Here is a 17,989-nt window from a genome sequence, read left to right on the forward strand (position 1 = left end):
GTTTTACGTCCCATTCTTATGCGGGTTAGGCTAAAGGAGGCGGTGATGATGAGAATGAAATGGTAGAATGAAGAAAGTGAGAGGAAATGGGAAAACTAAGAGAAAACCCACGAGCACGGTGTTTGCCCACCACAAAAACCACACGGCGCAAGCTGGGATCGAACCAGGGACCCCAAACACCGGAGGTGAACGCTCTACCACTCTAGCCACCGTGCCCCCATTCATAATATTTTGTCGAAGGTGGTTGAAACTCGTAATTCCCTCTATCTGCGCCACTGCATTGAGACAATATCCAGGTCAAACTATTAGGAAGCTTTGGAAGACTATATGTTATCTGAAACTATTTCACAATTTCTTTGTTTACACTTTTCAGTTTTAATTTTTTGCATGAAGAATCACAAAAATTCTAGAGCGAGAATGAAGTGATTTATTATCATATGTTGGCAAGAATATATTATAATGAACTTGGTTTTGCAATATTCATTGTTATCTTCATAAAAATAAACAGAGAAGAGCCCTAGTAGCAATTTAAACAGACAAGACTTCAACTTCAACATTATGATTTAGTAAATTTTAAAAAGAATAAAAAGGAAAAGAAGACAAAAAGAAGGTTTCAGAGACTGGCGTTTCCAACATTTTTTCCTCCTCTACGTCCTGAAATTTGCATATGATTTTGATCTGTAGAAAAGAATTGCAATAAAATAATATTAAAATTACTCTTTTGTGTTTTCAATTTCCAAAATTCTTGACAGTGAGACAGAAAGGTGTATTCTACGTTGAAATAAGTAGGCCTATAAACCAAAATGTGTTCCAGAAGTTCAAAAGAAAACTGATACAATAAAATTTAAGTTACCCTTCTTTTGAATAAAAAATAAGAAAGAAATTTTAAAGTGATTGCAGCAATAGGTCAATGGTAGAGCGTTCACCTCTGGTGCTTGGAGTCCTTGGTTCGATAACAGCTCGCACCAAGTAGACTTTGTGGTGGATAAACACCCTGTGCGGTGATTTTGTGGAAGTTCTCCCTTTTCCTCTCACTTTCTTCATTACACAATTTCATATATTTCTCATCATCACCATCTCCTTTAGCTTAACCCGGCATTTCTGTGGGACGTAACACTTAATGATTTCATTTTCATTTTTATTTCAAATTTTAAAGTTGTGAAATCCTGTTTATAACTATCAAAAGTGAGGGGGAACACGGGGAAAGGTCGTTACCTCACTTCGGAAAATATATCTTTGGCGTTAGCCACTTACTAAAAAATTACAATGAGCAAAGATAGGAACGGGGGTTTTCATGACGTCATCCACTTTTACTCCTGGCTCATACCATAAAAGTATACTAATAATTTTCTGGATTTCAATTTCGTTTTGTGTTCTATCAGGTATAATAGTTATATTTCGTATTATTTTAGTGTTCAATATGTTGTTTGTTTCATAAAAAATGTGATTTTGTTTCTTTAATTTTAAATTATCTTAAGTATGGTTCAATAAGTTCGAATTATCATGCATATTGAAATGAAATTAAATTTTTGAGCTTTACGTCCAACGGTTATACCGATTATTCTAAAGGAGATGATGATGAGAAATGAATGAAATTGAGGAATGAAGAAAGTGGGAGGAAATGGGAAAACCCCGAGGAAACCCACGCAGATGGTGTTCGTCCACCACAAAATTTACTTGGAAGGAGCAGGGTTTGAACCCGGGGCCCGATGCACCGGAGGTGAATGTTCTACCATTAAGGCAACGCGGCCCCTCATGCATATTGACTTATTAATATTACGATAGTGGAATTGTATAAGATTGTCGTGTTGTCTTTCGGCGCGTTGCTCCACTAAAATAAGTTTTGAACGAAAGGCTATTTTTTTGTTTTTCATTTATTCATTTATTTATGTATTTCTTGTAACAAATAGCTAGAGCGTTAATGGTGACAATCAAGTCTTTCCCGCTAACAGTAAATTTAACAATTACTATCAATATTCAATTTAAAATCTGTAAGACTCCCTAGCTTGTATGCAACCTGCATGTTAACAAAGTAGTGTTGGTTGCGTATGATACCAAGATATGTAGCTATTCTTACTGCAAAATGCTACGTCTAGAATATTCCATACATGGGATCGCGTAAATTCTTTACTGCATTTAGCAGAGTTTCATTTTTGCCTGTTGCACATTATTACATTCTGTTAGTAAAATCTTACACCCTTACTTTTGTAAAACAGTAACTAAATTTATATGCATATGTGGTAAACATACGTTAACTGAAACAATGTATGCAATTAGATGGCACTCAACTTCAGGAACATCTTACATCAATTTTGAACATACATTTTTCTTAATGAAAAAAATAAACAGAACCAGATGAGAAATTAAGACAATCTTATTTATTTTCAAATCAAAATTATTCCTAACTTTAGATACAAAATATCATTTGCTACCATTCTGGGATTGTTTGTAACAAATATTTGCTTTCAGATTAGCCGAAAATATTTCACAACAAGATAATTCTCTAATTATTTCTTGCTTGTTTACAGATTTCCCTGAGGGTGAACCACATCTGACGGTGGAAAAGCGTCGCTACGCCGTTGGAGACACGTTGCGGGCAAATTGTTCTTCGCCGAGGTCCAATCCAACCGCAAATATCACGTGGCTTGTAAACGGACAATGGGTAAGTCAGAGAACCGCTAAGCTTCCGCCTTCCAAAACTTTCCATTTGTTAAATATATGTGTATATATAATCCGTGGCTTCCGCTGGAAGTACGTACTATGCTTTCATTTCTCTTGAGATTTACTGTTTCAAACACGGAAGAGGAGAATTCTATTTTTAACTACATATTTGTATGGACAGGAAGTAAAAATGTAATTATTCAATGCAATTTTAATCACTTAACACATACGGTGAAATTGTTTAAATGCACAATATCCCTTTTGCTTTTGTAAATAAAAGAAAATCAACTTTATATGATTCGTAAGGTATTATCACACATTATTTTAACATGAATATTTATTTGGTTACCACTGTGAGAAACTTAGTAAGGGCAAAACAGCATACTTGAGAAAGCACTGGAAGTTTCAGCCAGATATTTCCGCCTGATTTTGAAATTGGAGGTGGCTGTCGAATGAATAAACTGTATGTGGTGTATTCACGGTCAGCACTATAGCAAAGGGAGGTCATCTGTCAAGTTCCCCTCTTTCAAGACTTAAATTTAAACTACACACCAGCCTTTTTGCAGTGCCAGGCCGGCAAATGGGGAATGCCAAACACATAAGCTTACTTGCAAGCGTCTCGATATTGCCCTAAAATTTTAGTTGTTTGTTAATACGCTATGTCCAAAAAATAAAGTTAAGAATGTAACGTGGATTTGAGTCTACCCGAAGAAAAAACTTCGGCCCTGTCCTTTGTTACTAGTATATGCTTAACAAAGTATAAAGTTTGAGGACATCATTGCTTAACATCTATCTTTGTTATTATGTGTAAACGCGATAATCCGCTTTCATAATGATCATAAGTTCAGTGTTGTTAAAAAATTAAGCGGTAATAATAATTCCTAGAATTACATAGGTAAGAATTATATTAAATGAAATATTTAGCTTAATGCTCCACTATTATGCTGTGTATAACTTTTCAATGTCAAATCGCCAACTTTGCTCCACTGACATATTTTGAGGGAAACGCACCTTTGTTCAACGTCAGAATTCCTTCTGTATTCCGCAGACGTATTTTGATGATATCATAAAACTGCTGAACGTTAGATCTCTAACTGCGTTGCACTGATGTATTTCCAAAACGTCACGCAACAGTTTAAGCTGATATGTGATCCATAGCCTTCATCCACACCATTGATCCATACCATTGATAGTTAAAATCCCAGAACTAAGTACTGGTAAACTTTTTACGAATGTTCTGTTCTTATAAGCAATTCAACCAACATGGAAGTACTGATCCCACTCAACGCAACTCAAGTTTATCTAGGTGTTATGTCTGAAATCAAGCATTTTCATTGTAATATTAAGGGTTTAAGTTCAATCGAATGTGGATTATTTGTAAAATGTTCTTTGGTTGGCTACTACATGTCTTTTATGATCTTTGTTTTAGAATAAAACAATTTATGGCATTATTTCCGAAGTTGGTCGTCCGCCTAGCTTTTAGCTAAAAGTGTAATAATTGGTTCATTTCTCTACCGAAGTTAAATATTTAATTCACATACTATTGCCGAGCGAGCGTTAGCGAATGAAGGCGGGTTACAGCCCCGCATGGCACGTTGTCTTCTGTGTTTATTGCAACTAAATGGGGAGGGAGACCCGTGTTCTAGAACCTTACCGCCATGTTGCTTGTGTTACCGTTACATTGTAGAGTATAACTTTCTCCACATTTCTTTACAGTTATTTGTTTATTATAATTTCTACAATTTATTTTTGGATTTATTAAGACATGATTATTACTTAATTTTAATAGATTTTCCTGATTATCACCTTATTGTTTCACAAACTGTAATGATATTACCTCATATCCATGGCTGCTTGTCTGTATAGCTGCAACCATGATTCCAAAACAAATGCTCATTACATTCCGACAATCCTACCATGCAGTAACCTTGCGCCAAGTAGTTCCCTTCCCTTGCCAAATAGTTCCATGTTTAGAACATTTTATTTTAAAAAAAACACACAACTTTCACTCTCCTTATATATTATCAAGCACACAAACAAGCAAATTATTCATTTATTTCCGTAAAATTTTCAAACTTTTGCTAGAAACGGACTACCAACTTTGGAATTTAACCCCAATTTACTATTGGAGTATCAAATAAGAGTCAATTTACATAATCATAGATAAAAAATGGTTAAGATTGATTTTCATGAGAATTCCTCTTATATATAATTTACTGGATATCTACAACACACTTTTCATACAAATTAAAGGAAAGCGAGAAAGTAAGCCTTTTGAAACCAGGATGGTGTTTAAAAAATGGAAATCCAATATCCAAATGGGTGTGCAAGTAGAAACTCGACTCAGCAGATGGGTGCAAACAACAACACTCTTGAACGCATCCAATTCGACAGCTAGTGTGACTACATGTAGCTTAAGCATTGCTGGTTTTGTAATACAAGGTTCCTTCTGCACAGGCTGTCATGCCGCGTGTATCAAGTGCAGTAGGGATAGAAGTCGATAAGCAACATTTACGTCATTCCATTCTCTTCATTTTTTTTAAATAAAAAGAATGCAGCTCGAACAACAGAATTGATTAATTCGACTTTGGATGAACATTCTGAGTGTCTTTCGACAGTAAAGAAAGAAAAAAAAAGTTTGCAAGATTTCGTGGCGAAACGTTTAGTATGGAATATGATGTGCAGTGAAAAACTTTGAGGACGAAGAACTTCAAGTGTTATTGAATAAAAATCATGTCAAACGCAAGAACAGCTCGATAAGCAGTTAGAATTTACTCGCCAAGTAATATCGCTTTGATTGCATGCAATGGAAAAGATATAGAAGAAAGGGAAATGGGTTCCTCATAAACTAACGGAAGAAAACAAAAACCGAAGACTTGACAGCTATATGAATTTGTTTCTCTGTACAAAATGAAAACATTTTTGCACAAAATCATCACGGACTATAAAAAGTGGATTTTGTATGACAATCCTAAACGGCATAAATGTGTGGGTTGATCCAGGCCAGCCATCAATATCTGTTGTGAAAAGGAACATTCATGCCAAGAAAGTGTTACTGTCTGTCTGGTGGGATTGCAAAGGTGTCATTTACTATTAGCTTCTAGAACCTGGTCAAATTGTGACAGCTGAAAGTTACTTGGGCCAACTGATCAAATTAAGTGAAGTGCGGGAGCAACCGGTGAAGTGCTTTACCGGCCAAGGAAGGCGGAATAATTGCTACTGTTGATTGTCAACGTTGGTCCACATACAGCACAAAAGAAACGCAGAATCTCATTCGCCTTAGGCCAAAAAGTTCTCAGCATGCAGCGTATTCTCCAGATTTGGCGCCGTCTAATTTCTACTTATTCAGATCGATGTCGTCACTTGTTAAAAACTAGCGATTCACGCAAGTTGAAGATGTGAAAAAATGGATCGATAACTATTTTGTTTCGAAACCACTAAGTTTCTATCGCGACGGCATTCATCAGTTACCACATCACTGGCAAAAGAACATAGAAAGTAGTGGCGAATATTTCGATTATTAATCTTTGTAATAAGTATCTTTTACAATACAGTACAATTTGACGCCAGGGGGCCGAGTTTCTACTTGGACACCCAAGAGAAACTATATATGGAAGGCGTCTAATTCCGGTGTCAATAAAGAGATAAATTCAGAGAGGGATTCTACTATTGGCAGGAGTTTATTTTAGAATGGTCGAGATACTCCCTCCTATAAATAAATTGGCTCTTTCTATTAATATATTACCATATTATTTGTTATAATATATATATATATATATATATATATATATATATATATATATATATATATATATATATATATATATATATATATATATATATATATATATATATAATATGTCAAATTCAAAGAGGGATGTGCCTTCTTAACTCTCTTAAATATCGCCCCTGCTTCTTGACACATCATATTAGGAAACTAGAACTGACTGTCAAAATGGAATTAAGCAAATCAGTATGGCGAACCCTAATCCAAAATGGCGCCTTCATCTGAACTAGAAGAGCTCAAGGAGAAGAATGTTTCGCTATCATTGATACTTTTTGCCCTATATGAATAACAAGGTTCTGTAATTTTAATAAAAGAAAGTTTGATCGTAGTATAATGATTTAAAATCGGTGAAAATATTGAATATTTGTGCGCTCACTATGTTCTACGTTTTCGACTTTTACATTATTATTATTATTATTATTATTATTATTATTATTATTATTATTATTATTATTATTATTATTATTATTATTATTATTATTATTAACAAACGACTATAACAGGTTTTTGGTCACATAACGTTATATTTAGGTTTCCTTGGATCCGGGCCATTTAGAGACCGCTGAAATTAAGAATAACATATCTACCATTGGAATTTGGAGAAAGTATCCATTTAGAAGTCCAATTGCAGTACCGTAAAGATGAAGCCTCCGAACAAATTAAGAGAAGGATCAGATGGAGACGGATAGCTGGACGGATTATTGTCATTGGTTTCATCTTATCTGCTTTGGAAGCGAGCCATTTGAAACCTTGTTTAACCTGGAACTAACAACCTTGCAATTGGAGTTCAAATCAATTTACTTGACTTTCTTTGCTTAAAAAAAAAAAAAAAAAAAACGTGTAGCGTTTTTTCACTCATTGATTTTTGTCATCCATGGGCGTTACCATAGCATTGCAAAGTTCCGATGCATATATACGAAGCACGTTCAGAAAATATGTTACCCTAGGTGGTAAAAAGAAAGAAGATACACTGACCTTAGTGTATTTAGTGCATTTAGTTTCACAAATACAGCACAGGTGGCACCACTTATCAACATATTCCTCACTGAAATTCAGAAAATTGTCATGTCTTTTGGATTAGCGTTTGTTATCTGGTCTCAAAACCGTCAGCCGAATGGGAGTGAAACCAATGAACAATAGCCGTCTACAGTTAGTCATCACTATCAAAATGCTTACAGGGCAGCATTTTCTTGAGGTGTTACAAAACATGAAAATCATTCCGTGCAAGATCCGGGCGACATGGTGGATGATCAAACATGTCGCCTTGAAACGACTGCAGCAGATACGGTTGTCACCTGCCGTATAGATCGGATCTACCTCCGGAGCGATTTTCATGTGTTTTTATACCTCTTAAGATGTCTATTCGATAAGCATTTTGAATATGCTTTAGAATCAATGGTTGCTACTTATTTTAGATATTTTGTTCCGTTTTAAGGATATTGTTGAAATACAAAGATCATTCAAAACGTTAAAAACAATAAAATTAAGAAGCGAACTGAATGACCAACCAGACGTAATATAATTAGTAAATGATATTATATTAAGTAATATTAATAAATTAGTTGTGACTTGCTTGAAGTTTCATCAGAATTCAATAAAAGTGATGAACCATCTCTTAATAACGTATTCAATACTTATTTATCTTATAAAACCAAAAAGAGAAAAAAAGAGAAAGAAAATAATATGTAGAGTTTTATTTATTTCAATATAAAACGTACACATTTTACTTACTCATTACATCTATGTTTGGGCACCATCTACACTACCGTGAGAATATGTTTTCGAAAGTAAGAATAATGATTGCATAACATCTCAGTGAAATGATTACTATGTTTCCTAGTAGCATAATGCTTTATGTTCTTACAAAGAAAAGTGAGAACTTACAAAGAATGGGAATATGGAAATATGAAAATATGTATGGGAAGATTTAAAAAAAAAAAAAAAAAGAAATTCATTGTAGGGTTAGGTAACCTTTCTCAAACTCAGAAATTTCCATTTAGAACGGCATTCAGCTACTCTCTTCGTCTCTTAGTATCCCCCATTAATTAGAATCTTTTTCATATATTTTTTTTTCTGTTTTCAACGTACTTTCCGACACATTTCTCATACTTTACAAGTCCTTTCTCTATACCCCGAGGAATTTATCTTCCTGTTTTTAACTACGTTTTAAGATTATCTTTTTTCTTCTCTTTTGTTTCTAATACTTTGCATTCCACTAATTCTCTCTAGTCTTCTTCACACTCACATTTTCGAAAGCGGCTTAACTCTATTAAATTGCTTTTGTGAAAAGTAGAGGGAATAATTGGAAATAAGAATAGAAATATGAAAAATCCTATTGGTAGCTTAGAGCAGGGTTTCTAAACCTGGAGGTCACGAAGATAAACGGAAGAGATAAACATGATTAGTATTTAATATCCGAAAATATTTTTAAATATTATTTTGAATTTTGTCCTGATAAGCATATTTTTATTTTTACACATACTGTTAAGAACAACAAAAATAGGTCTACTAAACATTTTCAACAAGTGCGAAGTTGTTTAGAAATCAATTTAAAGGAAATAGGTACGATGTGAAACTAATGAGAACTGCATATTGAAATACCAGAAAAATACAAATGCAATACAATTTGCATATTGAAATACAATTAAAATTGAAAACTAATGAGATATCTGACCATGATGTGATTTTATTAGTGAGGCAATGTCCAGTTCAATGTTCGTGACACACATTATCAAGTCATTTAAAATATTCAAGAACTTTTTAATAACTGTCCAAGTTTTTCAACCAAAATTAGAAGTCACCTTTCTTTTATCATATAACCCAAAATTAAGGGAGTTATGAAGTTTTAAAATTTTTAAACGGCCTCCATTTTGAAACAGTATGATGGATCGAATTCGATATTTGTAATTGAATGAACTGAACCAAATTTGGTTTTAATCCATTCGCTTTTAGGAAAGTTACTGTATCCACTATATACAAGAAATGAATTCTACTATACCCGCAATAGGTTTATTAAAAATTAAACACAAGCTTATTACAAACCAGAAATCATAAGGAGGTCGCTAGCAAGAAGGTGTGATAAAATGGGGGTTGTTATAGAAATTACGTTAAGAACTTGATTGATATCGATCAGTAGTCCAGATATTGAACAGTGGGTGATATCAATAAAAATAAGTAACTACTCCTGAGAAGTCCTGCTCGAGAATCGGAGTAAATACACCTGGAGTAATCTCCTCCCTCAATTTCGTATCAATAAAACAAGCCACTACTCAGGTCTAGTCTGCTCCAGATTTATGAACGTTTACTCGCGCTTCCTCTGCACGTAGCACTGAGTCGTATCAATAAAAGAACTAGTTACTCATTTCTCCCATCCGTCGCGCGGTCATTTCGGCAAGTATAACGGGCAAGTAGCAACGACAGTTTCAATCAAAGTGCATTTGTGGATATTATAAAAGAGTTTCCAGTAATACTTTCAAAGTCACAATTACCAGAAAGTAAACAAAGGAAAGCCGAAGCTTTGAAGGCAATTACAGTGAAATGCAAGGAAATATCAAACACATCTACGACTGAGACACAAATCCAAAAGAGAATCTTTAATATCCGAGCAAGCATTAAAAAAATAAATAAATAAATAAAATAAAATAAAATAAAATAAATTGAAAAAGAAAACGGAAAACAAGAAAGTAATACTGAAACCACGGGAACGAACCTCTTGGAACTGATGGATGTTGATTGGAATCTAGCAATATCAAGATTAGCACGACAAGTGCATATCACGTGTTGTCCAAGATCTTGTCCAAGATTGTTTGGCTTTAAGAACGAAATCAGACACTTGTTCCCTTTGTTTCCTTTTTTAAATAGTACACCCAGTCACGTCGTAAAGCACGTCCATCTGATTGCGTTTTCCACACCATACGCGTCCCCTTTCACCTTGGCATAAAAAAAATATGCATTCTCATGTATACACCCTTCCTATCAGCGTTGAGTTGAGTTGATTTTGAGTTTAATGTCCTTTTCAGTAGCGAGGCTATATGAGACGGGACCCACTGATTAACTTGGAATCCGAACCATATGAGCTCCCGCCGGGAATCGAACGCGGGTCTCTCATGCCAAAGGCATGTACGCTATCCGCTTAGCCACGAAGGAGCTCTTCCTATTAGCGTATTCGTCTCCAAAATACTAGGTTTCTTTATTGCCACGTGTTTATAGTCAAGTGCTCCGATAGCACCCGGAAATGTATATTGTTCTTGCCACTCTGCCTTTGCTGTTTGAATATTACACACACCCCCGGAAACAATCAATTTTCAGATATCGCAATAATCGCATACATTACACTTGTAGTAGTCATAGACACAGTACTTTGAACCACAACAGAATCCCCTGACATTCAGACCTGGAATCCCGGATCACTCACGTAAAGCAAGAAAACCCGCATCTTTTCATCATTACGCAGTGCATCACCCCAAATTTCCGTTGATTCTCCTAAAAAATGTTGTGCTAACTACTCTACATTTGCTTTCGTGAACCTATGTTTTTTGTAATCTCCATTTGCAACATTTCTGTGCAATTTATAAATTTTGCTACATAGCAAAACAATCATATACTCTACCATATTTCGCACGGAGTCACCTATTTAGCTTGCTCCACAAATTTGGAGAAGTTACTAGCATCACAGAAGAGTCTTTGATTTTTATTGATATCAAACGCGTAGTAGTTACTCGGCACGAGAATAGAGGTGTGGTTACTTCAAAAGGGCGGGGCTTCTTCGAGGTCAGCCGAGACGACTAGTGCTCAGTTCTCTTTTTATTGATACCAATGCGAGTAACTACTTCAAAATTGGGCGTAATGAGTAACTTCTACGTTTTATTGATATCACCCATTATGGTATGAGTTTACTAAAAAGCAATATGCAATAATAAGCAATATGCAATATTAAATGAAGGCTAATTGTTGAAGATAGTGTCCTAATGGAGTTTATTAAGACTATGAAAGAAAAAGGAAAGAAATAAATGTTTTAATGCTTTAATGAAATAATTAGAGAATTAAGGGAATTTGCAAACATGTTTCTAATAAAACAAGTATTCTTGTCAAGTGTACAGCACTTGAAGAAGTTTGGTTTGTAAAGCATAATATTTTCTCAATTAATATTAAATCCGAACATTTTTGGAACGCTTAATTGATAGGAGAGAACAACTTCTCGCAATCTATTTCCGTGTTTAGTGATCAATGTTGAAACTTGAATGGCCTCTGCAACTTTTGGTTAAAAATATAGCATTACTGTCAAGGATGGTAGCTATTCTTAGCACGCTAAATCGATTCGAATTGTAAATAGAAAAATAAACTTTCTCCTATCTCTGATTGATTTTCTCTACGTACATTAATATTGAAAATGAAGGCTGTAGTGGAATGCTTTCACTTCTGGGTATAGTAAAGAGTTAATGATGGAAATAATTCTTATTTCTGGGACGATTAATCGATTGCAGAACAATGTTTCTTGTTGTAGCCTATATTGCCAATGAACATTAAAATCTTTAAATGATTGACTTACCAATCCCGTTTTGAGCGTAATCTCCGCCAGTGAACTAGGTTCCTAATTTTTGACCCGGCAAAATTGAAAGTTCTTGAGTTTTTTTTAAATTTTCTGGACAGATGGAGATATACAGACACGTAAGTATATATATATATATATATATATATATATATATATATAAGAGACCTGGTAAACCGAATTTCTTAACCAGAAGGATCGAACTTCTAGCCAGAAACGTTTTAAGGGAGGAGCGCTGTCTCTATTAGTCTTAGCGTGCATGTAAGAAATAGTGCATTAATACAGTAGGTTAAGGAGAAACATTTGAAATGAAATGAAAAAATCTTTAAGGCTTACGTCCTCAGGTTATGCCGGTTAGGCTAAAGGAGACGGTGATGATGAGAAATGGGAATGAAGAAAGTGGGAGGAAACTGGAGAACCCAAAGAAAACCCAGTCACACAGTGTTTGTCTACTACAAAGTTCACTTGTCGCGAGCTGGGATCGAATCCAGGACAAACATTTGAATTTAGGAACGTGAGAACGCAATAAATAGTTGGTATTGCTCATTAAATACCATAATTATGAAAGGGAACCACGGAATCTGTTGGTTGCGCTATTTTCTAATAGTGAACAGTTACGTGTAGGTATCGCTACCCGCCCTACCTTCCAACCTAAAGACAGTAGATGTCGCTAGTCTGCAGGCAGTTTACCTATTTGAAACCATTGTGATAACAAGTTAATTGCAACTTAAAAGTTGTATTGTTTCAATTTAATATTTAAGATCAAAGTTCGTAACTATATGTAATTTGAGCATTATCATTTGTGTAACCGCATGTCGGTTGATAGGCAAACCTAACAACAACAACAATACTAATGTAAAAGTTAGAGTTAAAATGTAATAATGACATAAAGAACTTATCTTCCAATTACTTCGCATTTTGGCTCTAACTTACGTACGCCTTATCGCCTATTGTCTTCACCAGCGCTCAGCGTTTATACAAATTAATCAAGCACAGTCCCACTATTTCATCCTTAAAGTCGGAGTTCCGCAAGATTCTATTTTATACGTAGCTGATGTGCCTTAACTTCCACCACCAATCCTTTACGGTTTGTAGACGATACTGCATACGGCGCTCTACGTTAGTCAGTAAATGTTACTTTACAACCAACAGTTGATAAATGTGTTAGATGGTGGCTCAAATGGAAACTGAAATTAAATTCATCTAAAACTAAAATGATTTTATTTCATTTCATTTTAACACGTATGTTAATGTTCCAATTGAGTCTTTGTTAAACTAAGGAACAGAAACTGGCATTTTCTCATTAAAATGTTTCAACGGTCGATTGCTGCAAGATTGTACCTGGATGCTGAGTTACACGACAGTTTCCTGCCGTCTTTTCTGTCTCGCTTACGAGTCAACTTCAAGGCATTCTAAAGTTTTGAGTTACTTACAGTGATTTTTTAAAGCTATACCTCTGGGGTTTTCGTCCTGAGGCTACCCAACCGCCACCTCTCTCAGAGGTAAGATAAATTAAATGTTTGTGCAGATAATGTCGTGTGTTAAGAAATAAGATTTTTTCGTTTCGTCTGGAATCGCAAAGAGTTGTGTTTCGTCTCGATTCACGGAAGGATTTCCTAGTCTCATCTCGTCTCGATTTTCTAAATTTATGCAGATAATTCATGAGACAATTATTTTCTTCATTTCGTCTAGAAGCTACCAGGATTCTTTCACGTTAGAGACATTCAAGAAGAGTGTAGTGTAAGAATATTTAAAATATATTTATTGTTGAAACATATTGTGAAATAGCTTGCATAATAGCTTTAAACGTTGATAAATGTGCCTCATTGTGTTCCTATAACCATATAGGGCTAGGTATCAACTCACATTTCTCTTTAAGGCTTTGTGATTTTAACAAACTTCATACTTTTTTCAACAATTCCCTATATGAACTAACTAACTAACTATATGGCCTATGGAACTCGAAGTTCAATTGCTGCGTTCACAGAAGCTCTCCACTGACTTCTATCCTTAACCAACTGGATCCAGTTTCTACTTTGTTTTCCTATTTCTACGAGATTCATCTTAATATGGTCCTTCCATTCAGGCCCGTAGCCAGCCCAAAAATTTAGGGGGGGGGCGGTAGAAGTTAGGGGGGCCGGACCTAATCATATTATACTTCATCACCATATTATAGTTCATTTGCAAGCCTACCGTGAAATTTTATGGGGGCCAGCCAAAATTTAGGGGGAGCCCGGCCCCCTCTTGCCTCCCGTGGATACAAACCTGCTTCTATCTGCGCCTAAGTCTTCCTAATGATCGTTTTCCGATTGGTCTTCCAGTCAAGACTTTGAAAGCATTCCTACTTTCTTCCATTCGAACTACATGACCTGCTCACCTGAACCTGCTAGATTTGATAACCCTAACAATGTTTGCTAAACGGTATACATTAAGTAGTTTCTCGTTATGAAGTTTCCGCCATTCCCCATTCCCGTTCCTCTTGGGTCCGAATATTCTTCTCCGCATCTTGTTCTCAAGACTTTCAGTCTATGTTCTTCTCTCAGAGTAAGCGACCATGTTTCGCAACCAAACATAACAAGATCCTGAGCTATACGAAACATGTAGCAATAAAACAGCGATTGATTCTTAAGACTTGAGTGGACTAGTGTTGCTTACGAAACAGCAGACATTTCTCATCTCGGAACAAGAAGAGAATTTTCAAACCGATATTTTTCGTCTCAGTTGCAACGCTAGTCACATCATCCCCTCATATTGTGTGTTTTGCTTTCTGGGACAAAATTTTCTGGAAGAAACCCTGGCTAACCAATTATTATGCTCGAATGTTTGTTAAAAAAACACTAATAGAAGAAAAAACAGGTTTAAACAATCATATGGCCTAGCTCATAGCATGAAAAATGCTAAGTGATGGTTAACAAAAATGTGAAGTCTGTAGGTTTCCTAGGGATAAAAAAGCGAGATATATATTTTTTTTATGAGCCGGAAATCTAGAGAAACATACTCATCCTTCTTCCTTTTATTCTGTCTATGAATCCCTTAAAATACAGTCAGTGTGAACATGTATTACTTCCGAAATTACCAGCATACTGTGTTATCCAGCAAGGTTTTCTCCTTATATATAAAAAATAACCACGAAACAAAAACTAGGATTATTCTGACGGACAAGACTTTTATGAGTGCAAATTCATCTCTCTGTGTATGTTCCTATCCTTGGTCAGTAGTAGAGAAAAAAAACGCATTGTTTCTCTGGGCCCAGTGGTGCCGAATTTCTGTATAACTTTAGCGGCCTGTTTATGTATGTATCTATCTCTGACATTTATCCTAGCAAATAGATTCAGACTTGTGGTACTTGTGCAAACGTTTTAGGAGCTCGGATTCTTTGTCCGCGCAAAATATATGCCATTGTCTGGGCCTAACTGTTTAATTTGCCGCTGTGCGATACTCTCAATTTGCTTCAATGTGTAGTCCTGAAAGTTACAGTGCATAAGTAAAATTTTATCATGTAGTTGTACAATATTTTGTAAATACTGTATGACTACTATTTAATAATACATTTTGCTAGTAATGTAGATAAATGACTTGCTTCGTCGATAATTATATTCAATAATAGATGAAGTCCAGACTAGACTTTGGCTTTTTTTAACAGATATGGTTGATCAACATGTTTAAGGATAGATTGTACCTGATCAATGCACCAACTATTAGTTTGATAAACATTATATGATGATAGTTTACCTTATGAAATGAAATTTTTCAGTGAAACGTCGCACGCTTATGCCCTTTGCGATAAGGGAGACAAATTATTAAGGCAAAGGAATGATGATGGAAGAATTGGTGAAATGAGACTGTGGGAGAAAATGAAAATACTCGAGAAAACATGGGCACTATGTTGTCCACCACAATTAAAGTATTGTAGTGATTGTTTTTATAGCTCTTTACTCCTAGTATGTATGTACTAACAAATACATATGTAAAGTTGCTTAAAGAATATGTCTACTACATAAATTATCGAATAATATTTGCAATTTGCCTATAATCATTGTAAATTGTTGTCTGTTATTTAATCTTCTTGTGACTTCATGTTTAAGTTGTTCTACCACAAATGTTGTTACATATTGTTAGCAGCATCTATGAACCAACTCTGGTGTTACTGTCTCTTATTTTTTTCTGTGCTCCTTCTTCCAACCCATGTTGGTTAAAATTGCAGAGGATGTCAATGTACACCAAGATACAAGGGCGCCGATTTCTCTGTAACTTTGGGGGGGGCATTCATAAAAAATACATATACCAATTATTATTATGGTATTAACCTATTACAGTAAACCTATTACAGTAGACTCTAGTAATCCCGTACCAAGGCGTAAAACCACGATACCCATGAATTGTCACTTCTTTTATTTTTTGTATATAGTGTTTTAAATTAGTTGACGCTTTAAGGTTAGCACCCCTGTGGTTTGGGAGCCACTAGTAAAATTTGGCAGACAACTTACTAGTACAAAATTCACTTTATTTATTTTTTGGCAAATTCCTGTTAGATTTTTTCTAGTTATTGACTTTAGTCTAGTTTTCCATACTTTCCTCGAAACTCTTCTCAGTTTCTGAGAGGTTGGATAATTCTTTTTTTTATTTTAGAAATTCTAAATTAAGAAACTACACTGACTTCCCGGTAGTGCCGGAGTCTCCAAGGTCTCAACCGGATTACAGTGACAAGGGGAATTTCCCTAAAGCTTTTGTCTTTTTGAAAATTCCCTTGTGGGCACGGACTTGCTGTTGGTTTGGAGATACTTATTTTATGCTACACATTTTAGTAGGCCAACCATTTTCGGCATATAAAAGTATATTTGGCTGTGGATTGTTATATGTTGAAATTCGAGCACTTATCTTTATCACTGGTGCCAAGATAACCCCCAAATATCATCCCTTCTTTTTAGAAAAATATTAAGGTACAAACAAAACTTTCTTCGGTACAAACGGTACAAACGATTTGCTTTTGAACGGTGTATTTCAATTTTTTGTGCTGCGATACGGGGGGCTATCTTGGCACCAAGATAGCCGCCCAGTTGATGTCTCAAGTAACCCTATAAATAAAATGGTACAAACGAGAATATTTTTGATAAAAACGGTACAAACGTAGTACAAAGGAATGACCCAGTCATTCTTTTTCAATTTTCCAAGTTGGTGTTGGGGGGGCTCTATCTTCCCAGATGTGTTTTCAGGATCAATTTCGACTTTTCAGAAGCTCATTAATCTGTAAAAATGTCTATTCACTTAAACGTTTAGTTTTCTTTTTCTGCAATACTTGAAATTTTGAGCTTAATAAACATACTAAACTATTAAGCCGGAATCAGTCAGTCACTATCTAATATACCGCGATTGGTCGTATATATGCAAATGTGTTCCGGTAGGAAGTAACAATGCTTTGGGAAATTGAATTAAAATTAAATGAAATCGTTAAGTTTTACGTCCCACGATTATGTAGGCTAGGCTAAAGGAGACGGTGATTATGAGAAATGAATGAAATGATGGAATGAAGAAAGTGAGAGTAAACGGGAAAACCGCGAGAAAACCCTACACACTGTGTTTGTCCACCAGAAAATTTACCTGGCGTTAGCTGGGATGGAGCCAAGGACCCTATGTACCAGAAGTGACCCGCTCTACCATTGGCCCTCCGCGGATCTACTTTCGGAAAATTGTACTATTGATGATTCTAAGCATGAATGTTCATATGAAACTTGGATCTTATTCTCAACGATTTGAAAGCTACTGATTGAATATCATTCTTAAATTATGTTGTTAGTCAAGTTAGTATAGACAAATGAGACACAGTACATCTGCTTTTTCTTTTACAACATGAATCTTGACGTGTCACAAGACATAGCTACTCCCTTTAGAGCTATGGCTGCTTTTTGCGTTACAAATTGAGATATAGAGTATTCCTTTGCCTATCATCATCTGCGATGAGCATGCAAATTTCTTCCATACCTGCTGCACAAATC

The 17,989-nt window shown here is 35.3% G+C and overlaps 1 protein-coding gene across 1 annotated transcript in view; it reads left to right on the plus strand.

Annotated features, from left to right (window-relative positions):
• LOC145661452 (uncharacterized) overlaps positions 1 to 17,989 on the plus strand; it is a 365,296-nt gene that overhangs the window by 219,195 nt on the left and 128,112 nt on the right. Inside the window, exon 4 of the mRNA XM_081726763.1 lies at positions 2,529 to 2,662. Within this exon, the coding sequence (XP_081582889.1) occupies positions 2,529 to 2,662 (134 nt within the window). The remainder of the gene's footprint in view (positions 1 to 2,528; positions 2,663 to 17,989) is intronic.

Source organism: Thermobia domestica, chromosome 10 (genome assembly GCF_964235325.1).
Source record: "Thermobia domestica chromosome 10, izTheDome1.hap1.1, whole genome shotgun sequence".
Taxonomy (NCBI): Eukaryota; Metazoa; Arthropoda; class Insecta; order Zygentoma; family Lepismatidae; genus Thermobia; species Thermobia domestica.